The 24,090-nt window shown below is 44.6% G+C and overlaps 2 protein-coding genes across 2 annotated transcripts in view; one reads left to right on the top strand and one right to left on the bottom strand.

Moving 5' to 3' along the window:
• Positions 1-1,016: 1,016 nt before the first annotated feature.
• Positions 1,017-13,853, bottom strand: LOC132540299 (U6 snRNA-associated Sm-like protein LSm5). The gene is made up of 2 exons (XM_060197087.1): positions 13,827-13,853; positions 1,017-1,737 (listed from the first exon to the last, which is right to left on the bottom strand). The coding sequence occupies exons 1-2, from the start codon at positions 13,851-13,853 to the stop codon at positions 1,438-1,440; spliced, it is 327 nt and encodes a 108-aa protein (XP_060053070.1). The 3' UTR covers positions 1,017-1,437.
• Positions 13,854-19,213: 5,360 nt separating this feature from the next.
• The window catches only part of GMPS (guanine monophosphate synthase), a 44,901-nt gene continuing 40,024 nt past the window's right edge, over positions 19,214-24,090 (top strand). Inside the window, exon 1 of the mRNA XM_007521081.3 lies at positions 19,214-19,508. Within this exon, the coding sequence (XP_007521143.1) occupies positions 19,482-19,508 (27 nt within the window). The 5' untranslated portion in view covers positions 19,214-19,481. The remainder of the gene's footprint in view (positions 19,509-24,090) is intronic.

The raw sequence follows: 24,090 nt of genomic DNA, 5'->3' as shown, positions 1-24,090 counted from the left end.
GGTCTGCAGGTGTCTTTCTCTCCCCCCTCTGTCTCCCCTCCTCTCTCCATTTCTCTCTGTCCTAGCCAACAACAACGACAACAATAGTAACTACAACAATTTTTTTAAAAAGACAACAAAAGGGAATAAACATATTTAAAAAAAATTCCCCGAAACTTCCAGACCTGTAGGCTCCAAGCTCTTCTATGGACAATACATATAAAAACCAAAACTCAAAATTTATTTGAACAATAACTTTTGTTTTATTGGTGATTGGAAAAAATCCAAGGTCTCAATACATATAAAATATTCACACCGTCAGTGAACCACATGGCTGGCATCCTTAGAATTTTTTTTATTACTTTGAGGAAAGAACACAATCAAATTTATTGGAGTATGATGTACATGCAGCAAAATGTTAGTGTTTAGCCCTGTGACTTTGGACAAATATAAACCATATACAACAAATAGTTGCATAGCCGCCAACACCGCATTCAAAATATGAAAGTTTTATAAAAAAATTTATTAAAACAAAATAAAGAGAAATGGAGAGAGAATCAAAGCATCACATACAATGCCAGAATGGAAGTCAGGGTCTCATACTCCAGGGTCTAACACTTTAGTCATTGTGCAACCACCTAGGATACAATATGAAATAGTTTTATTTTTAAAAATACCCTTGTAATCTTTCTTCCTTTTCAGTAATATGCTAGAACCTTTTCATAACTCTTATTATTTTTATTTTTTATATATATTGTATTTATTTTCCTTTTTTGTTACCTTTTTATCATTGTTATTATTGTTGTTATTGATGTTGTTACTGGATAGGACAGAGAGAAATGGAGAAAGGAGGGGAAGACAGAGATGGGGAGAGAAAGACACCTGCAGACCTTTCCATTGATATTTGCCCACTTTGCTTGCTTTTTAAAAAAATTATTTATTCCCTTTTGTTGCCCTTGTTGCTTTATTATTATAGTTATAATTGATGTCACTGTTGTTGGATAGGACAGAGAGAAATGGAGGGAGGAGGGGAAGATAGAGAGGGGGAGAGAAAGATAAGACACCTACAGACCTGTTTCACTGCTTGTGAAGCCACTTCCCTGCAGGTGGGGAGCGGGGGTGGGGGGTGGGGGTGGGGACTTGAACAGGGATCCTTACACTTTAGGCCACCTGCGCTTAACCCTAGCGCCTGACTCCCGGTTTTTTATTTTATTTTATTTTATTTTTCACTAGTAACCAAAACCAACTTTATTTAAGCATAGAAAGAACAAAATGTTCTTTTCCCAAGATAGCCATGATCAACTTACAAAAGTGAACATTTACAATGTATTTTCAAAGCGTTTCCCTTCAACAGGAAACTTAGCTTCACAGAATTCAAATATTAAAAGCTTACAAAAAATTCTATCTTCTTGTTAGTATGAGACAAAACAGAATCTAGTGTAAGTCCAGGAAATCCATTCATACTTCAGGTCCTTCTCCAGGGACCAGCATTGTTATATTATTTCCATTTAGCAAAATCTGATCTAATTTAGTTACTCTTCTTCCTTCTGGTGTGATTTCAAATTCAGTGGCATCCTCCAGGACCATGTCGACGAAGTCATCAAATCCTAGATGTGTCCCAACAATTTCCTTATCACTCTTCATAACAATGTGAAGTCTTGATCCTGTGCATTTGTCCACAAGCTCTAGAGGCAGCAACTGAAACGGGTTGGTGGTAGCGTAAGACGCCGTGGCTACGCCGGAAGTGGCCGCCGCTTGCTTATTTTTTTTTAATCATTTATTTATATATTTTGGATAGAGACAGAGAAACTGAGAGGGAAGGGTGAGATAAAATGGAAGAGAAGGCGGGCACACCTGCTTAAGCACAAACATTATAGTCCACAAGGACCCAGGTTCAAGCCCCTGGTCCCCACCTGCAGGGAAGTCTGCTGCAGGTGTGCAGCAGACTTCTCCTCTATACATCCTCCTCCCCTCTCAATTTCTATCTCCATGCAAAAATATAAATAAATAATATTATTTTTAAAAAGTTTTTTAAAAGACCTTTAAAGAAAAAGAGGGACACCTGCGGCAGTTCTCCTGGCTCCTGAAGGTACACACCACTGCCTCCCCCAACCTTTTCTGAGTACTAGTCCATCATATGACTACACCTGCACGTGTTTATCCACTCGTCATTTCAGGGACACCTGGGTTGCTTCTGGCTTGTGCCAATTGTGATTAAATTCACTATCAATACTTATACACAGACTTTTTTTTTGTCTAGTCATTAATTTTCATTTTTCTTGGACAATTGCAGACCTGCTTCACCGCCCGTGAAGCGACTCCCCTGCAGGTGGGGAGCCGGGGTTCGAACCGGGATCCCTATGCCAGTCCTTGTGCTTTGCCCCACCTGCGCTTAACCCGCTGCACTACAGTATTTTGCACTCTTGCCAGCAGTATGTTTGTCTATAAAAGGCATCTGTCCTTCCAGGTTTTCAGAATTACCATAGATTAGTTCATTTTTTTCATTTTTTGGTTACTTATTATGGGCTAGAGACCGAGAGAAATTGAGGGGGGGAGAAAGAGGAGGAGAAACAGAGAGACACCTGCAGCCCTGCTCCACCACTTGGGAAGCTTTTCCCCTGCAGGTGGGGACCAGGGTCTTGAACCTGGGTCCTTGTGCACTGTGATGCGGGCAGCTAACCAGGTGTGCCACCACCTAGCCCCATTAAAATTTTTTTTCTGTTACTTTATATTGGATTTCAGAAGGTTGGGAAAATGATACCAAACTATTTTAATTAGAATTCCATGTTAATCATATTTGCAGAACCATCATGCTGTCTCCCCAGCCCTTTTAAATCATATTTGTATTGTCTTATTTATGGATTTTATCCCACCTTTTCTCTGTTAGGATATTGGTAGATTTTATTTTAATTTATTACATTTTTCTGATATTATATACTAATTTAGAGATTAATATACTTACTCATTTGTTAACAAAATTTCCCCATTTCTTGCCATGTTCTAATATACAGGGTTTTCGAGATATGGACAGAGTACATAATCCTCTACTAAGTCATTTGCTGACATACATTGAATCCTCACAGCAGGTGAGGCACTAGAATCTATTCTGAAAGTGACTACATTTTGTGTAATGCCTTATCATTTACAGAATTCTTTGACCCATGCAAGGATTCCGGTTTAAGCCCTGGGCTACCCACCTGCAGGGGGATTGTTTCACAAGTGGTGAAGCGGGTCTGCAGGTTATCTTTTCCCCCCTATCTTCCCCTCCCCTCTCAATTTTTCAAGCCTATCCAAAAAAGAAAATCAAAAAATGGGGGTCGGGCGGTAGTGCAGTGGGTTAAAGGCACATGGCCTGAAGCACAAGGACCGTCGTACTGATCCCGGTTCAAGCCCCTGGCTCCCTACCTGCAGGGGGGTCACTTGACAGCCGGTGAAACAGGTCTACAAGTGTCTTTCTCTCACTCTCTCTGTCTTCCCTCCTCTCTCAGTTTCTCTCTGTCCTATCCAGCAACAACAGCAAAGACAACAATAATAGCAACATCAAGGGCAACAAAATGGGGGGGTGGGAATGGCAATAACCCCAGCAATAACCCTGGAGGCAAAAAAATAAAAAATTAAAAAAATGGCCACAGGAGCATTGAATTGGTATTGCAGGCACAGGCTCCCTTCCCCCCCCAAAAAAAAAGAATTATTCCATATATTTAATTTCTAATTGCCTTAACACTCATTTACAACACTATAGGATTTCAGGAGTAGTTTCACAGGATTGAATTACTATAGAATTAGAATTACTAAGAATCAGATTGATTACTATAATTATTTGTTTGCAAATGTGTTTGTTTTAGTTAGCTGTATTCCACATACAAAGGGAACCTTTGACAGTTGTCTTTTATTTCTTATTTCACTTAGCATAACCACCTCCAGTTCCATCTGTTTTTGTCCTAAACATCATCACTCCATATTTTAATGATTGAGTAGTATTTCATTATATATGTATTATACACTGTTGGGTAGTTGCCATCTCCCCCTGGCTTCTTCTTATCCATATGCCTATATAGGGATTTACTGATCCAAAGGTTTGGTCTATTTACATAAATCACTTTTACATAAAGCACTCCAGGGCATTGGTGGTTCAGTTATAGGATTCTCGCCTGTTCCGCCCCCTCCTTGTCACACTCTGATTTTCACCAGTCACTTTTCTCTCCACCCTCTCTATATCACATCCTGTTTCCACCCTACTTGGAGAGTATAAAAACAGCTGCTCTTCTGATTAAAGACACTTGGAAATTGCTTTCCGGCTCCGAGAGTTCCAGAGTGTATCTCCTGTGGAAGTTGGTGCAGCACGCGTTCCTGATCCCTCTCCCACACAGCAGCCTAGATCAGCTCCAGTTGAGTTCTCTCCAACCCAGAGAGCACCGGCTCGGGAAGAAGTACCCTCAGGCTATCCCGGCATCTGGCGCCCGGAACAGGGACCCGTAAGCAGCAGATTTACAAGAAGACATCTTAGATAAGTACACACCTTTTGGGTATCTGCAATATTGTGTTAAGGCACTGTGATTTTTTTTTCTTTTTTATTGTTTTCCGGAGATCTTTCCACCATGGAAAATCTTTTCCAAATCCTGCATTCTTTTTCCAATATACAATTTTTATATATCTGGGACATTTTTCTCGGGGCTTCACCTTATATCCTGTTGATCATCATAGCAGCTTTTAAGGGATATATAGGGCAACCTCTCAAAAGGCTTAAGAAACTAGAGGCTGAGGTCCAAGAGATAAAGGAAGTAATCATAGAACTTAACCAGCACCTTAAAAACAAGAAGAAGCAAAGGCCTGTCGTGATCTTGACCCACCCTAATTCCTCTGCATCTTGCCCTGAGGCCCCTATTTTGGCATCTTGCCCTGAGGCCCCTATTTTGGCAGACACGTGTCCGAATTCTCCTTTGGACTCCACAGCCACTTCTTCGGCCACCCCCATTTTGGCAGAAACGTGTCCGGAACCTCCTGCTGCCTCCACGGCTGCTTCTTCACCCCACCCTGTTTTGATAGACACATGTCCGAATTCTCCTGTAGCCTCCAAAACCACTTCTTCGGCCACTTGTCCAGAAGCTTCCACTTCAGTGACTCCTCCTACCACTACACACTTATCAGAGGAAGTCCACACATTTCCGGTCAATGTTGCCCCCAATAGACAAAAACCTCAGGCCTGGTATCCATATTCCGCCACAGACCTGAAGGAACTACGCCAGGCTATCAAAGATGACGGTGTTCATGCCCCATGGACCAGGTCCATTTTACAAGGCCTGCTTCAGAACCTTAATACCCCTCAAGATTGGAGAGATATGACTCGTGCTACGCTCCCAGGCCCCCTCTTCCTGCAATGGGAGGCATTCTTTCGCGATGAATGTTTACAACAATCGCGGAAAAATATTCAAAATCAGCCAGAGGGTAATTTTGATGCATTGTTTGGAACAGGCCAATTAGAAACAGGGATTCAACAGGCGGAAGCCAAGTTTCCAGCGGGGTATTTTGATCAAGTACGCCTGTGTGCATTAAAAGCATGGGAGCGATTAACACCACCCATGGGAGCAGCCTCAGCCCCCATTCTCTCCCTGCAACAAGAACCTGATGAATCCCTCGCTAAATTCATTGCCAGGGTCCAGTCGAGTTTGGAAAGGAAGATTTATAATCCTGACGCTCGTTTTCTCCTACTGCGATCCATAGTCTGGGATGGAATGCTTCCGCATTTTCGACAGGCCTGTATCACTCTTAAAAATGAACACCCAGATACTTGGATTCTAGCTACACAGGATCTCAGATCAAGCTCTTTTCAAGGACCTATGTTACAGGCCTATGCAGCTACCTTACATAAGCAAAAAGGAGCTTGCTTTCAGTGCGGTCGCCAAGGGCATTGGCGTAACCAATGTCCAGAAAATAGACCGCGACCCCGCCTCCAGTCAGGGCGACCCCACCTCCAGTCAGGGCAACCCCGCCTCCAATCAGGGCAACCCCGCATCCAGACAGGGAATCAGAGACCACGAATGCCTTGTCCCAGATGCCAGAAAGGATTTCACTGGAGGAGAGATTGTTGGTCAAGGTTCCATAGGAACGGCACGCCTCTGCCAAATGTAAACAGGGATTTAAACTAGGTATGGGGCTTCCCTTAGCCCCGCCCCCAAGAGGGAAGGAAGCAGGTCGCCCGCTTGGTGCTGTGCCCTTCTTCCACAAACAGAAGCCCAGCTTGGGACCCAATCCGTCGCTATACCCACCACGCCAAGTAACAATAACAGAGGGTGAGCAGAAGGAGGAACCCGTGGTATGTGGGAACTTCCAGCATAGAAATAACCGGCTGGAGCAAGAGAACAGCTCGAATTCAGAGCCTGAGATTTTATGGACCACCCCTGTTTTAGAAAGGGGTCACCCAACTATGACAGTAAAGATTGGTAATATTCCTTTTAAGTGTTTGATTGACACGGGAGCAGATAAGACAATATTAAGACAAGCAGAGGTTCCCCAGAGTTGGGAACTCCTCCCAGGACCACGCTTACATGGTGTTGGAGGATTGACTCAGGCATTCCGCACACGAGATTCCCTTGTGTGGGAAGATCCAGAAGGGACTACCGGACGCTTTCAGCCTTTAATAGCTGATATAAGCACCAATTTATTGGGAAGAGACTTGCTGGAATCTTTAGATGTAGTGATATCCTCAGACACCTCTGCAGGACACCACACTCACTCCTGTGAGACCACTAGACCCAACCAGCACCCCCAATACTAACTGCCACTGTTCGTAACAGAACTCCCCGCTTAGATTGGCTTTCTAATGAGCCTGTCTGGGTGGAACAGTGGCCTTTGCCTAGGGAGAAGCTAGAAATTTTAAAAAAACTCGTCCAAGAGCAGTTATCGTTGGGACACATTCGTCATTCTCGGAGCCCATGGAATACTCCAGTCTTTGTAATTAAAAAGCGCTCAGGAAAATGGCGCCTCCTCCAAGATCTTCGTGCAGTTAATAAAACCATGCAGGTTTGGGGCTCCCCCCAAAGGGGTTTGCCTCTTGCTTCCGCAATTCCCACAGGAATTCCAATCATAGCTATTGATATACAGGATTGTTTTTTCTCTATTCCCTTACACCCACAAGATTGTAAACGTTTTGCTTTCTCTGTTCCTTCTATTAATAATGCCAGCCCTGCCGATAGATTTGAATGGGTGGTACTGCCCCAGGGCATGGCTAATAGTCCTACTATTTGTCAAGAGGTTGTTAAATCTGCCCTTTTTCCATATATTCATAAGGGCCTTAAGGTTTTTCATTATATGGATGACGTGTTAATATGGGGAGAATTAGATACAGATCTCTCCGCCCTACGTGATTTTCTAATCCCTGCCTTAAAGAGAAGTGGACTTAATGTAGCTCCTGAGAAGATACAGCTAATCCCTCCAATATCTTTCTTAGGCTCAGAGATTTCCCTAACGCAGATTCGTCCTTTAAAACCTTGTGTTACTTTTCCTTCTAATCTCACTCTTGCTTCTTTACAAAGTTTTCTTGGAAATTTGAATTGGCTTAGGCAGTATCTTTATCTGCCTACGAGCTGCCTGCAACCACTGTTCGATCTGTTAAAAGGAAACAAACAGCCCTCCTCAAAGCGTATGTTAACCCCCGAAGCATCCTTGGCTCTGGAAAAAGTTAACCAGGCTCTCCAGGACATGCACCTCGTTCGATTCTCCCCCTCCTCTCCAGTAAATCTTCTAATCTTTAACTCCACCCCCACGGTAGTGGGGGCATTGTGGCAGAAACATGGCGTTCTCGAATGGCTTCATACGCCAGTAGGCGGAGCTCCAAGACTCCTTACTGAGATTGATGCCTTAGCATTTATGGTTCACCAAGGAAGAAACAGATCGGTTCAGGTCTTAGGAAGGGAACCAGATTCAATCATTCTTCCCTTTTCTCTCACTGATACAGAATGGCTCATACGCCACCATTCTCGTTTTGCCATAAGTTTAATGGGTTTTCCAGGACAATTAGATAATCATTTTCCCTCTAATAATTTGATAGCTTCTTTACCTCTGTTGCCTCTACTAGTACCTAAACTTTTCTCTTGAGATCCCATCCCCTCTGCTCCTACAGTGTTCACTGATGGTGGAAAAAAGGGAGCTGCTGCCCTTATATATTATCCAGACCAGCAATACCCCAAACCTCTCTTTACTGAACTTCCTGATAATTCCCCTCAGTACAAAGAACTTTATGCTGTTTTCCTTGCATTAAAAGCTGTACCAGAATCCTTCAACCTTTTTTCTGACAGTGTGTATACTGTTAACTTACTTCCATGGCTTGCTCGATCTTATGTAAGAATTGATGACAACCCACTTTCTCCTCTTTTAATTCAAATTGCCTCTATGCTCTGTTCTCGAACCCATCCACTGTATGTTCAGCACCTACGTTCCCACAGCCCTCTTCCTGGTCCCCTGTCCGAAGGGAATGCTGCAGCTGACCGCCTTGCCTCCACAGGAATTCTCCTAGCCTCTGTCTCTAATCCTGCTGACTTTCATTCCCTAACCCATGTTAATCTTAAAGGTCTTCAAGCTCGATTTCCTGATATTCCTCTGCCACAGTTAAAACGTATTCTTGCTACATGTTCCTCCTGTGCAGGTCTAATCAAAACACCTGCTATTCAGACTCTGGGGGTTAATCCTCGAGGTTTAAAAGCCAACGCTCTTTGGCAAATTGATGTTACCCACATACCTAACTTTGGCAAACAAAAATATGTGTTCGTCTCAATTGATACCTTCTCTAAGTTTATGTGGGCTACAGCTCAGACTGGAGAAAACTCAAAAAAGCTTATAAGCCATATGCTCTCCTGTTTTGCTGTAATGGGCTTACATCTTCAACTTAAAACGGATAATGGACCTGCTTTTACCAGCAAACAATTTAAAGATTTTTGTTCCCTCTGGAACATTACTCATACTACAGGCATTCCGTATAATCCACAGGGACAAGGCATTGTTGAGAGGGCCCATCAAACTCTTAAGGCTCAATTAAATAAAGAAAAAGGGGAAATGTACCCCCCTAATATCCAGCTGGCAAAAGCCTTAACTACATTAAATCTCTTTAATATTTACAAAAACTCCGACCAACCTCCTATAATTCTTCATTGGCAAACACCACCCACCCTCCCAGCTATTAAAGTCAAATGGAAAGACCCACTTGATAAAATTTGGAAAGGACCTGACCCCCTGTTGACTATGGGGAGGGGTTTCGCATGTATTTTTCCACAAAATTACTCCAAGCCTGTTTGGGTTCCTGCCCGCCATGTCCGGCAATACCCACATGATGGTGCTGATATCCCTGAAGAACAAGAAACACTGCAAGAAGACTGGCTGCAAGAGGACTGGCTACAGGATGCACCCCAGGATCCATAATACAGCATGGCAGAATAAAAAAAAAAAATCTGATTCACAGAACTCTCCCCCCCCCCCCCCCGAATGAATGTCTTATGCTATGACTGGCCAGTTGTGTTTTGTGAGTGAGTGAGTGAAAAAAAAAAAAATTGAGTGAGTTGAGTGACCAAAATTTTTGTATGACCCATTGTGCTCAGAGTACTCTGAAAGTTAACTGACTTTATATCAAACGGCTGGACACAGCCATGGTTTCTGGAGATGTCCAGAAACAGTCCAAAAATTGTTCATTCCCCCTTTTGATTTCTTTTTTAAGTCTTGATATCAATATGAAATGTTTAGTCTTAAACTGTGTGAGTAAAGATGGTTCAACTATGACAGTAGTTCTAAATTCACATTTGAAATGATATATCTTATTTACAAGTTTTTCTCCTCCTGTGTGTTATAAACTATATATTTAATATGCGTGTTTCAAGTTTGGTAAACATTAACTTGACAGTTAAATCGTAACTTCGAAGTTACATTTTTACGAGAAGAGGTAAAATCAATTCATTTAAGTAACTGAGTGTTTAAGGTAAAACTCTAAATATTCAATGTGACAATTCATCATCTCCTAAGTTAAAATACAAATTCTCTATACAGGACATTTTGGGAGGGCCCCCAAAAATGTCCTGTAAGCTATCTTGTGGAAATTAATCCACAACAAATTTGGCATCAATCTGATATTGTAAATGTACCAAAAAAAAAAAAAAATTGTCACTAAAATGTGTTAACTCTAGTAACCTGAGTTTGCTTAAAAACCCAATGTAAAAATAGTCAAGAATCAATATATGTAACTTAAACTCGGTATGAAAACTTTGCTATATAAAGACTGCTACATGAGGTCACGTAAGATGACCTTTACACAAAATTATAAAGATACCTAAACCAGTTATAATCATTGAGTTATCAATTGTAGTAAACTTCTAATTTGTTACAAAGTTTTTTCATAAGTAATTGACTACAGCTATGACAAGCCTTCGCATAAAGAAGCATCTGCTCATATAGAATCCCCAGAAATCCATCTTGGACCCCTGACCTCTGACATCACCCACAATTACAGCCATCCCCAGAAACCCATGATGTGACCTGACACGATCTGGAGAACCTGATTCACAGACTCCGAAGGACAAGACTTTCCTACTGCCTTTCTCTCAACCATCGGTGTCTGCTCTTCCTGCTTCTGTTTCGCCCATCATGTTTTGGCGGTTCCAGGTCACTCTCTACAGAGAAGAAAAGTTCCGGTGGCCGTCCTCCTCCATCAAGATAGACGTGTGGCATTTATTTCCTGGCCGTTGACATTGGACTGATGCTTCTATAGAACTTGCTGGACACTCCTTTTATACTCCTGGACTTCTTGAAGAATGACTGTAGCAGGCTGACTCGGGATTTTGCAATGCCAGATCACCCCTCTAGCCCCTCGGCTTATCAGGCCCCCACTCCTCCACCCATCAGGCTCACTCTGTCTCTTGCTACTCTTACTTATCCCTCCGTCTTGTGCTAGTTCTTTTTAAAGACACTTACACACTATCATTCTGCTTTCTTCCCAACAGGTTTCCGTTCACCCCTACACTGCTATTCCCCTGACAGAGATGAAGCCTTTTACAGACATTGACCCAGTTATATATGGCCATTAAGTAAGAGGAAGATGTTGGGGAATTGTGAGGATATGGTTGAGCTTGGAAGGGCTTGAGCCTGAGGGGTGTGTCAATCCTGTTAGTCTCTCTCTCCTCGGAGAGGTTGAGCAAGGAGGGACAGTAGAACCCCAAAAAAGGTGTGCCTCTTATCAGTCTCCCTGCCTCACAAAGTGCCCCACACTCCTGATACTATGGCAAAAAGTTAAAAAGAAAGGGGGAGATGTTGGGTAGTTGCCATCTCCCCCTGGCTTCTTCTTATCCATATGCCTATATAGGGATTTACTGATCCAAAGGTTTGGTCTATTTACATAAATCACTTTTACATAAAGCACTCCAGGGCATTGGTGGTTCAGTTATAGGATTCTCGCCTGTTCCGCCCCCTCCTTGTCACACTCTGATTTTCACCAGTCACTTTTCTCTCCACCCTCTCTATATCACATCCTGTTTCCACCCTACTTGGAGAGTATAAAAACAGCTGCTCTTCTGATTAAAGACACTTGGAAATTGCTTTCCGGCTCCGAGAGTTCCAGAGTGTATCTCCTGTGGAAGTTGGTGCAGCACGCGTTCCTGATCCCTCTCCCACACAGCAGCCTAGATCAGCTCCAGTTGAGTTCTCTCCAACCCAGAGAGCACCGGCTCGGGAAGAATTACCCTCAGGCTATCCCGGCAATACACCACAGCTTTTTTGTTAACAAATAAAGCTGCCTTTAACTTTTATCTAGAAATCCTTGTTTAGACACATCTTTCCTTTTCTCTTTTTCCAATATTTTATTTTTATTTATTAATGAGAGGGACAGGAGAGAGAAAGAACCATATATCACTCTGGTACGTGTACTGCTGGAGATTAATCTCAGGACCTCATGCTTGAGAGTCCAGCACTTTATCACCTGCACCACCTACTGAACCACATGACTTATTTTGAAATTGAATTTATTTATTTATTTTGCCTCCAGGCTTATCTCTGGGACTTGGTACCAGCACTACAAATCCACACTCCTAGAGGCCAAAATTTTTTCCATTTTATTGGATAGGTCAGAGAGAAATTAAGAGAGAAGGAGGAGCTAGAAAGGGAGAGAGAAAGATATACACCTGCAGACCTGCTTCACTGCTTTTGAAGCATTCCTCTTGCAGGTGGGGAACTGGGGGCTTGGATCAGGATCCTTGCTCACATCCTTGCATTTAGTACTATGTGCACTTAACCTGATGCACCACTACCCAGCTCCCCAATCAATTCCTTTTTTTTTTTTTTTTAAAAAGATTTTATTGTGGTTGGGGAGGTGATGCAGTGGATAAAGCACTGGACTCTCAAGCATGAGGTCTGGAGTTTGATCCCCGGCAGCACCTGTACCAGAGTGATGTATGGTTCTTTCTGTCTCTCTTTTCCTAGCCCTCTCATTGATAAATAAAATATTTAAAAATATATTTTATTTATTAACGAGAAAGATAGGAGAGAGAGAAAGAACTAGACATCACTCTGGTACATGTGCTGCCAGGGATTGAACTTGGGACCTCATGCTTGAGAGTCCAGTGCTTTATCCAGTGTACCACCTGTTGGACCACCAATTCCACTTTAAAAAAAATTAATATTTATTATTTTCCCTTTTGTTGCCCTTGTTGTTTTTAATTGTAGTTATTATTGTTGTTATTGATGTCGTTGTCATTGTTATATAGGACAGAGAGAAATGGAGAAAGGAGGGGAAGACAGAGAGGGGGAGAGAAATATAGACATCTGTAGACCTTCTTCACCGCCTGTGAAGCGACTCCCCTGCAGGTGGGGAGCCGGGGACTCGAACCGGGATCCTTACTCGGGTCCACTTATCTCGCTGCACTACTGCCTGACTCCCCAATTACACTTTTTAAAGTCACTTTATTTGCAAAATATTGACTTACAAAACTGCTTCATTTAAGAAAATATTTTTAATCTATTTTTTTATTACTGGATAGAGACAAAGAGAAATTGAGAGGGGAGGGAGAAATAAAGAGGAAGAGAGACAGACACCTGCAACCCTGCTTTACCACTTGTGAAGCTTTTGCTTTGCAGGTGGGGACCAGGGGCTTGAACCTGAGTCTCTTGCACACGGTAATGTGAGTGCTTAACCAGGTGCACCACCACCTATCCCCACTTCTCTATTTTTTGTATATTTATTTATTTTTTTAATTGTTGTTGTAGTTGTTGTTATTGATATCATCGTTGTTAAATAGGTCAGAGAGAAATGGAGAGAGGAGGGGAAGATAGAGGGAGAGGAAGATAGACACCTGCAGACCTACTTCACCGCTTGTGAAGCAACTCCCCTACAGGTGGGGAGCCGGGGGCTTGAACCCGGATCCTTACCCAAGTCCTTGTGCTTCGCACCACGTGCGCTTAACCCGCTGCACTACCGCCCGACTCCCATTGTTATTTTAAAGGTCTTCCACACTGTTTTCCTTAAGAGCTATACCAGTTTGCATTCTCATCAATGGAAAATACTTTCCAATACTCCAGGGTTCCACGCTTGGTTCCTGGTAGCACCACAAGCTAGAGTTGAGCAGTAGAAACTATTGGTCACCAAACTTCTTTCCTATTTATATTCTAACAAGCTAGTAAAGAAATGTGACAATAAGCACTGGGATAGACAAAATTCACGCCCAATTGACTAAAGGATGGAGAAAGATGGAGAGAGAGATGTGAGTGAGAGACTAGAACGTGGAGAAAGGAAGTACATTGGTGAGTACTGCATAGATGTATTTGTCCCACCTGAACAACACGTTTTACACTTTTAAAGCGCTGACTAAGTGATCACCTACCTTTTCCAGCAAGTAACTAAGTGCCATCATTCGGGAATGAAATCTTACATAACATGGGACTAGATATGAAAAGGCAGAATTTTTAATAAAAGGTTTTATTTATTAATGAGAAATTAGGAGAAGAGAGAGAGAGAAAGAAAGAACCGGACATCACTCTGGTACATGTGCTGCTGGGGATCAAACTCAGGACCTCATGCTTAAGGGTTCAATGCTTTATCCACTGTGCCACCTCCCAGACCACAAAACGCAGACTTAGTAAAGTTACCCTGCAAGAAAACTTTCTTTCTTTTTTTTTTTTTAAATATATATTTTTAATATTTATTTTTATTTATTTATTCCCTTTTGTTGTCCTTGTTGTTTTATTGTTGTAGTTATTATTGTTGTCATTGTTGTTGGATAGGACAGAGAGAAATGGAGAGAGGAGGGGAAGACAGAGAGAGGGAGAGAAGGATAGACACCTGCAGACCTGTTTCACCGCTTGTGAAGCGACACCCCTGCAGGTGGGGAGCCGGGGCTTGAACCAGGATCCTTATGTGGGTCCTTGTGCTTAGCGCCACCTGCGCTTAACCCGCTGCGCTACAGCCCGACTCCCAAGAAAACTTTCTAATCATTAACAATCCCTAAGTAACATTGCACCACACTGTTTTTTCTTAGCCACCTCCAACCTGATATCTTGGTTGAACTGAGGCTCTGAATGTAGAGCTGATTACCAGGAAGATAAAATTTAGAGGGCTGGGCCATAATGTACCTGATTGATTACACATGCTGCAGTGCACAAGGACTCAGGTTCAAGCCTCCAGGTCCCACCTGCAAGGGGGAAGCTTCACAAGTGGTGATGCAGTGCTGCAGGTCTCTCTCTCTCTCTCTCTCTCTCTCCCCCTGTATTCCCCCTTCCCTCTCATTTTCTTTATTCTTTTTTTAAAAAAAACTTTTAAAAATTATCTTTATTTATTGGATAGAGAGCCAGAAATCAAGAGGGAAGGGGGTGATAGAGAGGGAGAGAGACAGAGAGACACCAGTAGCACTGCTTCACCACTCGCAAAGCTTTCCCCCTGCAGGTGGGGACCAGGGGTTCAAACCCTGGTCCTTGCGCATTATAAAGTGCACTCAACCAGGTGTGCCACCACGTGGCCCCTCTCTCTGTTCTATCAAATTAAAAAATAAATAAACATTGGAAAAGAGAGATAACCAGAGCATCACTCTGGCACATTGCAATGTCAGGAACTGAACTGGGGACCTCAATGCTTAAGAGTCCAACACTTTATCCACCACATCACCAACCCAGCTATACTTAATTTTAAAAGGTCTCAAGTTATAAAGTCTCTTCTCTGGCCACATTGTAATAATGTCATCATATTGGAAACTAATCACCCCATGCCCAAGGAACTGGGTTCAAACCCCGCTCTTCACCTGCAAGTGAGAAGTCTCACGAGATGTGAAGCAGTGTTGCAGGATCTCTCTCTCTCTCTCTTCCCCTCTCTATCTCCCCCTATCCTCTCAATTTCTCTCTGCCCTATCAAAATAAAAGAAAGAAAAAACAGATTGGTAGATTTATCATGCAGGCACTAAGCCCTGTGGCAGTAACATCACATCACAACATAACATAACATAACATAACATAACATAACATAACATAACATAACATAACATATCTCTGGAAAATCTCCCAAATGTTTGTAAACCAAATAACTTGCTTTCAGATTATCCCTTAATCAAACAAGTAATCAGAAAGGAAACTAGACACTATTTATAACTGAATGAGGGCCAGAGAGATAGCTCACCAGGTAAGGGACATGCCTAGCCATGTTCTGCTCAGGTTCAAGCCCCAGCACCACAGTTTTCAGGAAGTTCTAGTGCTATGGTGTCTCTCCCTCTCTCTTTATGTGTATAGATCTGAATGAAATAACTTCCTGGGTGGCGGTGTCAGGCCCCAGACCTGAAAAAAAAAAAAAATGAATGAAAATATAAACACAATCTATTAGAATATTTGGGATGTCACTATAGTAATATTTGGGGGGAATTTATAGAAGTAAATACATATATTTGAAAAGGAGGTTTCAGATAATGATCTCTGATTTCAACTAAAGAGATTAGAAAAAGGGGCCAGGAGGTAGTGCACCTGGTTAGGCACAAACATTACAGTGTGCAAGGACCCAGGTTCAAGCCCCCCGTCCTAACCTGCAGGGGGAAAGCTTCACGAGTGGCAAAGCAGGGCTGCAGGTATCTCTCTGTCTCTCTCCCTCCCTATCTCTCCTTACTGTCTCAATTTCTCTGTCTCTATCCAACAGTAAATGAATAAGTACATTTAAAAGTCAAAGAAAAAAGGGATTAGAAAAAGAGAGCAACTTAAAGAATAGTAGGAGGGGCTGGGCAGTGGTGCACCTGACTGAGCACATATGTTATAATGCATAAGGATCCAATCCAGTTCAAGCCCCTGGTCCCCACCTACAAGAGAAAAGTTTCTTGAGTGGTGAAGCAGTGCTGTAGTTGTCTATCTTCCCCTCCCTTCTTGATTTTTCTGTCTCTATTCAATAAATAAATTAATTAAAAAATAAACCATAACCCTACCCATTCTTGATAAAAGATTCTCAGGAGGGAACTCTCTCAACTGGTAAAACCTTTTCTAATGTCATGGTACAGTGATCTTGGACATTAAAATCTGGAAAAATTTCTATTTTGAACTTGTTTGGCCATCTAGCAAGGCATGAAGATAGCAATGTGGACTGGAGTTCAGAAGTGAGCTGACAGGGGTCGGGCGGTAGCACAGCAGGTTAAGTGCATGTGTCGCAAAGCGCAAGGGCTGGCCTAAGGATCCCAGTTCGAGCCCCCGCCTCCCCACCTGCAGGGGAGTCGCTTCACAGGTGGTGAAGCAGGTCTACAGGTGTCTGTCTCTCTCTCCCACTCTCTGTCTTCCCCTCCTCTCTCCATTTCTCTCTGTCCTATCCAACAACGAACATCAACAATGGCATTAATAATAACCACAACGAGGCTACAACAAGGGCAACAAAAGGGGGGAAAATGGCCTCCAGGAGTGGTGGATTCATGGTGCAGGCACTGAGCCCAGCAATAACTCTGGAGGGAAAAAAAAAAATCTCGGGAGGTCAGGCTGTAGCGCTGCGGGTTAAATACACATGGCACAAAGCGCAAGGACCAGATTAAAGATCTCGGTTTGAGTCCCCGGCTCCCCACCTGCAAGGGTGTCACTTCATAAACGATGAAGAAGGTCTTCAGGTGTCTATTTCTTTTTCCCCCTCTCTGTCTTCCCTTCTCTCAATTTTTCTCTGTCCTATCTAACAACAATGGCAACAACAAGGGCAACAAACAGGGAAAAAATGGCCTCCAAGTGGATTTGTGGTGCAGGCACTGAGCCCCAGCAATAAAACCCTGGAGATAAATAAATAAATAAATAAATAAATCTGCCCCAGCGTGAAGAGTTAAATGAGAAGAAGGTTAGGAAAATAAATACTTTAGACTTCTCGTCTAAGATGGACAAAAAGAAAACAGACATGAGAAAGTGGTCATAAGCCATCTATGGTGCACTGTAAGACAATCTCAGTTTCAAGACAGAAGAAGGGATTAATAGAGTAAAAGGATGCCGAAGAAAAACTGAACCAACCAGCAGATTGATTGCCCTGTAAGGCATGCTCCTTGGCATCACACTGGAGCACCAAGTCACTGGGGGAAGCATCACTCTATGAAAACAAACAAACAAAATAAAACAAAAAAACGGTATGGAAGTGGAAGAACCATGTATGTGCAAACAAAACACAACACAAAACAAGCAGACAGACAAAAAAACTGTACAGGAGTAGGGTTCTGGTACATGTAAAGATAGAAGACTTATTAACTAGATATGAGAGTTTCACAAGAGTTGGAGAAAGAAACCAGAACACACACCTTGGTACATGCAGGGTTTAGGATTGAGCCAAGAATCCCGGGTATACAAACCATTTCTCCAGTCACATGTTATATTCTTAGCAGTGAACAGAAGTGACCAGCAAAATATACTTAAGGTAGGCACCATCTAATATATAGGCGAGATTTGGCCAGTCCTTCAAACCAGCATAACACATTCTATGTCAGGACCCTGTTGATAAAGGTTAAGGCTCTCCTATTGGTTGCTGCAGTGTTCTCTGAATTGTTCTTTCAGACCTACCCAGAGAACTCAGTATCTATGGCTTTAGAGAGTTCAAGTAGCCAAATTTCAGCTGAAACAAAGGTACGTGAGGCCCTCTAGTGACTAAAATGTTTTTTGTTTGTTTTGTTTTCTGTTTTTTGTTTTGTTTCTGTGATTGTGCTTTCTGGAAAATGCAAAAGGGATGTTAGCTTCCTTCCCCAGGTCTCAGGAAAAACTGTTAGGTATGTGGGCTCCTCTTCTGTTGCCTCCTTCCCCTAGAGTCAGAGAAATGTCATTAACACTCAGGGTCTTCATTTGTAGAAAGTGGATGAGACAGATCCTACCACACTACTTTCAAAGGACAGTTAGAATAGTTACTTATCTATTTACTTTTTATCGAGTGGCGTGTGTGTGTGTGTGTGTGTGTGTGTGTGTGTGTGTGTGTGTAGCTCTTATCCGCTTTTTCAAATACAATGAGAGGCAGGGGAGAGCGGGAGAGACATCACAGCAAGGAGACAGGTGGTGGCGCATTTGGTTGAGTGCACATGTTATCCTCAAGGACCCAGGTTCAAACCCCTCCTTCTCACCTGCAAGGGGAGTAGAAGGTTCATAAACGGTGAAGCAATAACTACAGTTGTCTCTTTCCATTTGTCTCTCTCCTTCCCTCTCAATTGCTTTGTTTATATCCAGTAAGTAAAAACTATATATGTGTATATATACTTAAAAAAAAAAACACCACAGCAATAAACTTCCCCCACTGCGGTGGAGAATGGGCTTAGACCTGGGTCACCTGCATGCCCAAACCAGGTTGAGTCAGTTTGCTTTTAAACGTGAATTTAGAAGACGTGATGTTTTGGGAGATTGTTTGACTCTGACTCTCCTTAATATAGGGGGGAGAGGCATATGCTAAGAGCAGCTTTCGGGGAGGCCAGATCCCAGGCACCACCAACCACACAAGGTCACCATGAGTTTTGGGCAGACTGGCAGAGTTGGGACTGAGCCCTGTGGCTGCCAGCTCCGCATACTTACAGCACACGTGGGGGCAGACAAGCGAGATGCTGGCGGGGTAAATTCCTCGGGGAGGGAAGGGCCTACGCGGAGGGCGGGGCTAAGGACGCAGGCCCCGCCCCCAGTAGACGCGCAGGACATGGATGGGTTTCAGTTCCCGGGGGTGGGGCCAGCGCCTCAGGCTCCTCCCCCGAGAGCGGAGGTGGGCGGGCCTCTGCCTCAGGGGGCGGGGCCGTGCCGCAGGGCCTCCTCCGAGGCGGGGCGGTCCAGCTGCGGCGCACTGCGCGTCCGGGTTGAAATCCTAGCTGAGCGGGCTGTGGCTCCTCCCCGCGGCAGCCGAGGCGGAAGCGGGAGGCGGGGGCGGTGTGCGCACCGTGGTCTTTCCCCCTGGCTCCGGGCCCGCGCTTCGCCGCCTTGACTGGGTCTGGCGCTTCGCAGGCGGCTTTCTTCCCCCAGCCTCCCGAACAGGCCTCCTCGGCGGCCTGCACGCCCGCTCGCCGGCCTCCCGCCCCGTCTCACCCCGCGCCCCGATGGCGCTTTGCAACGGAGACTCCAAGGTCAGTTTTGGCGGGGGTCCCGGGCCCCCAGTCCCCGGGCTGGCCCGCGGGGGCAGCAGGAGGCACAGCCGGCCCGGCCCAGGCGGCGGCGCTTTGTGGTCCGGGCGGCCGCGCTTGGCCCGCAGGGTCCCGGCCCCGCTCGGCGCGCTCGCTCGCTCGCTCGCTCGGGGGCGGCGTGAGCTCGTGCGGGCCGGGGGGCTGCGTGTCCCCCGCGACTACATGCACGAGCCCCCCAGCCTGCCCCTGCGGTCGCTGGGGGGCCTTTGTGGCGCTCAGGGCGGCGGAGGCGGAGGGTCGAGGCCTCGTGCTGGGCCGCCCGGCTATTCCCGCCACCTCCGCGCCGCTTGCGAGGGCGACGACCTGACCCTGCGCGGCCCCCTCGTGTCTGCCGCCACTTCCCTCCCGGTTTTCCATCAGCCGCTCGCTTGCAACAGGCCCTCCCCGCTCCCCCCAGCCCTTCCGCCAGCTGCGCCCCCCCCCGGTACCCCTCACTTTGGCCCGCTGTCCCCCTTCGTTCTCCCGCTTGGGGGGCAGGTGGCCCTAGGGTCGCTCATTTTCTCCCTTTCCCCAGCTCGTGGGTGCAGGTGTATCACCCGCGCGCTTCTAGCTCTTCCCTTTACTATTCCTTAAGAGTGGTTTGTTTATTTATTTTTATTTATTTATGGGGGGCCTACAACTTGTTGGGGGAATCCTCTTGCCGAGAGCTGCCATTGGGGGTCCAGGAGCAGGGCAGTTGTCCCCTCGGTGCTGCGTGGCGGGGGTTGGGAATGTGCCAAGTCTCCCATTCAGCCTGGGCTCTATACCCTCGCTTGTGCCTCCTAGATCCGGCGCCTTCTTCTTCCCCTTCCGCGCCGAGACTTGGTGGCCCGCAGCCCCACCAGACCCGCACCAGGCTCAGGCAGGTCCATAGCAGCGGCCTGATCCGCGCCTCCTGTGCGGTGCCGCGGGTCCGCGCTGCGTAGTTGCTCGCTGAGTGGCATCCAGGTGTCTCTGCAGCACAGCTGCCAGCCAGGCTGCGAGGCTGCCCCCATAGTGCCCAGGCCAGGAGTTCTTACAAGGGCCTCACCTAATTGTCCCATCTCTGGGTTGGTAAACATTGCATAACATGTAGTAGACATTCGAAAAGTACTTACTGAACAGATGAGTAGAAACTAAGGTGGTTGATACATGGCCCCCCTTTTTTTCAGATTTATTTTTATTTATTTTTTTAATTTATTATTTTTTTCCTTTTTGTTGCCCTTGTTTTTTTATTGTTGTAGTTATTATTGTTATTGTTGATGTCGTCGTTGTTGGATAGGACAGAGAGAAATGGAGAGAGGAGGGGAAGACGGGGGAGAGGAAGAGACACCTGCAGACCCCACTTCACCGTCTGTGAAGCAATTCCCCTGCAGGCGGGGAGCCAGGGCTCAAACCGGGATCCTTATGCCGGTCCTTGTGCTTCATGCCACGTGCGCATAACCCGCTGTGCTACTGGCTGACCCCCCAGATTTACTTTTTTTTATTTTAAGAATTTATTTATTTATTCCTGAGAGATACAGGAGGAGAGAAAGAACCAGATATCACTCTGGTACATGTGCTGCCAGGGATCGAACTCGGGACCTCATGGTTAAGAATCCAGTGCTTTATCCACTGCGCCACATTCCGGACCACCAGATTTACTTTTTTATGAGTGAGAGACCAAAGCGCTAGTCAGGTCTGACTTGAGGTGGTGCCCGGGGGCTGAGGTTGGGGACTCTTAGGCTTGCAAATTTGCGTGTCTGTGGCTTGTTTGACTCCTAGTCTCTCACAAGGTAATACTTTTCAATGAAACTAATGTGCAAACTAGATGGAGTGTTTTCTTGACTTTCCAAGAGTGAATGAAGGTCCTCAAACATTTGGTTTCTGACTGCAGAAGCTACCATGAACCATCCGCATTATACAGCTCTTTTCCTATGTATAGTTTTAACCTATAAAGCATTCTTCCTGTCTTTAGTTTGAGCCTTACAGCTCTTTGGAAAGATCGATTTTTGAGCTGGAGAAATGACTGCTATAGAGAGAACTCAAAACTGATTTACCTGACTTTGAAAAAAATAGAGATGATTTGACATGAAAATTTAGAAAAACATATATATTTTTTTAGTTTTAAAAAATTTTTAAATTTATTTCTTTATTGGGGAATTAATGTTTTACATTCAACAGTAAATACAATAGTTTGTACATGCATAACATTCCCCCAGTTTCCCATTTAACAATACTACCCCCTCTATGTCATTTATCATCCTTCATGGACCTGTATTCTCCCCACCCACCCAGCCCAGAGTCTTTTACTTTGGTGCGATATGCTAATTTTTTAATATTTATTTTATTTATTTTCCCCTTTTGTTGCCCTTGCCACATTGTTGTGGTTATTAATGTCGTTGTTGTTGGATAGGACAGAGAGAAATGGAGAGAGGAGGGGAAGACACAGAGTGGAAGAGAAAAGACAGACACCTCAGACCTGCTTCACCACCTGTGAAGCAACTCCCATGAGGTGGGGAGCTCGAACTGGGATCCTTACGCCAGTTCTTGCGCTTTGCACCATGTGTGCTTAACCTGCGCCATCGCCTGAAGAGACTCCAAGAAATATTTTTAATGAAAGATACAGAAAAAGACCAGAGAGACCACTGCTCAACTCTGGCTAAAGGTGGTGCTGGGGATTGAAGCTGGGATTTCAGTGCCTTAGGCATGGAAGTCTTTTGTATAATCATGATGCTGTCTCCTTGGGCCCAAGTCTATTATTATTTCATGTACTCCTTAGAAACCCTTATTTGAGGCAGTCGGGCGGTAGCACTATATAAGCACATGTGATGCAAAGCGCAAGTACCAGTTAGGATCCGGGTTCAAGCCTCCGGCTCCCCACCTGCTGGGGAGTCGCTTCACAGGCGGTGAAGCAGGTCTGCAGGTGTCTCTCTGTCTCTCTGCTTCTCTATCTCCCCCTTCTCTCTCAATTTCTGTCTCTATCCAATAACAAATAAGTAAATAAAAATTAAAAAAGAAACGCTTATTTGTATTTTATAATGATATAACACTATATCATACTTGATATATTTTCTATTTTATAATCAATCATTTTGGGAGGCAATAAGAACAATTCAGTGACAGAATTGGAAGTTGTTTTTTTTTTAACCAGGGCACTACTCAGCTTTGTCTTATAGTGGTGTGGGGGGATTGAACCAGGGACTTTGGAGCATCTGAGATTCTCTTTGCATAACCATTATGCTATCTACCCTCCATCCAGAAGCATTTTCAAGATGAACAGTCCAGGAAAATAGCATACTTTCATCAAATCTATGGTCATTTTGTTTTATTTTATTATTATTATTATTTTTAAAAGAGCACTGATTAACTCTGGTTTTTATGGTGGTGTTGAGAATTGAACCTGGGACCTCAGAGCCTCAGGCATGAGAATCTTTTTGCATAACCACTATGCTATCTATACCCCCCCCCCCCCCTTTAAGCTGTGTATTTATTACCAGAGCACTTCTCAGTTCTGGTTTATGGAGATGCTGGAGATTGAACCTGGGAGTTCATAGCGTCAGGCATAAAAGTCATTATTTAAAAAAAATACTTTTTTGTCTACATTTTATTTGATAAAGACAGACATTGAGGGTGGAAGGAGGGAGCGAGGGACACCTGAAGCCTTGCTTCACTATTTGTAAAGCTCCTCTGCAGGTGGGGACTGGGGGCTTGCATATTGTAACTTATACTGTCAGTTAGTTGTGCCTCTGCCCAGCTCTGAAAGTCATATTGCATAACCATTATGCTGTCTCTCCAGCCCCAAATCTATGATGCACTCCTGAGAAACCTTTACAAGTAAACCACACTGTGTCATTGATCACCAGACACATTTCAAGGAAAAAGATATTTACAGTGAACATAGCTCAGTGGTAGAGTCCGTGCTTTGCATGTGTGAGGCCCTGGCACTGCACAGATGAAAGGGTGGTGCATAAATTGAAGGGCGAGGACAGCCTGGGAGGAGCAGTGACTAACTTGTTCACTTGAGATTCCAAGTTTGTTCCCCTCAGCATTGCATATGCCAGAATGATGCTCGGGTTCTATCTCATGTTAAAAATTAAAGGTGGGGGGGGGGAACGGGCAGTAATGCAATGGGTTAAGCGCACATGGCACAAAGCTCAAGGACTGGAGTAAGGATTCTGGTTGGAGCTCCCTGCTTCCCATCTTGGGGGGGGGGGGGGGTCGTTTCACAAGTGGTGAAGAAGATCTGCAGGTGTTTATCTTTCTCTCTCCTCTGTCTTCCCCATCTCTCGATTTCTCTCTGTCCTATCCAACAATGACAGCAATAATAACAACAACAATAAACAACAAATAACCTCCAGGAGCAGTGGGTTTGTAGTGTAGGCACCAAGCCCCAGCGATAACTGGGGGGGGGGGTTAAAGGAGGGGGGAGATAGACCACAGTAGTAGAGCCGGCCAGACCTTGTTTGAGCCCCAGGTACCACACTGAACCACAAATGTATGGATGAAGTCACAGCCCATTTAACTTCGTCTCTGCAGCCAGGGAGATGGCTCCGGGGGCGAATAGAGCTCAGGCCTTGTTTATTTG

Source organism: Erinaceus europaeus, chromosome 9 (genome assembly GCF_950295315.1).
Source record: "Erinaceus europaeus chromosome 9, mEriEur2.1, whole genome shotgun sequence".
NCBI classification, from domain to species: Eukaryota; Metazoa; Chordata; class Mammalia; order Eulipotyphla; family Erinaceidae; genus Erinaceus; species Erinaceus europaeus.
Note: the sequence above shows the minus strand (reverse complement) of the source record. Positions and strands in the feature narration are given on the sequence as shown.

Excerpts from the sequence above, each read along its gene's own strand:
- LOC132540299 (XM_060197087.1), bottom strand. The coding sequence starts at position 13,853 with ATGGCACTTAGTTACTTGCTGGAAAAG. Across the intron at positions 1,738-13,826 it reads TTAGTTACTTGCTGGAAAAG|CAAGCGGCGGCCACTTCCGG; the intron begins GTAGGTGATCAC and ends AAAAAAAATAAG.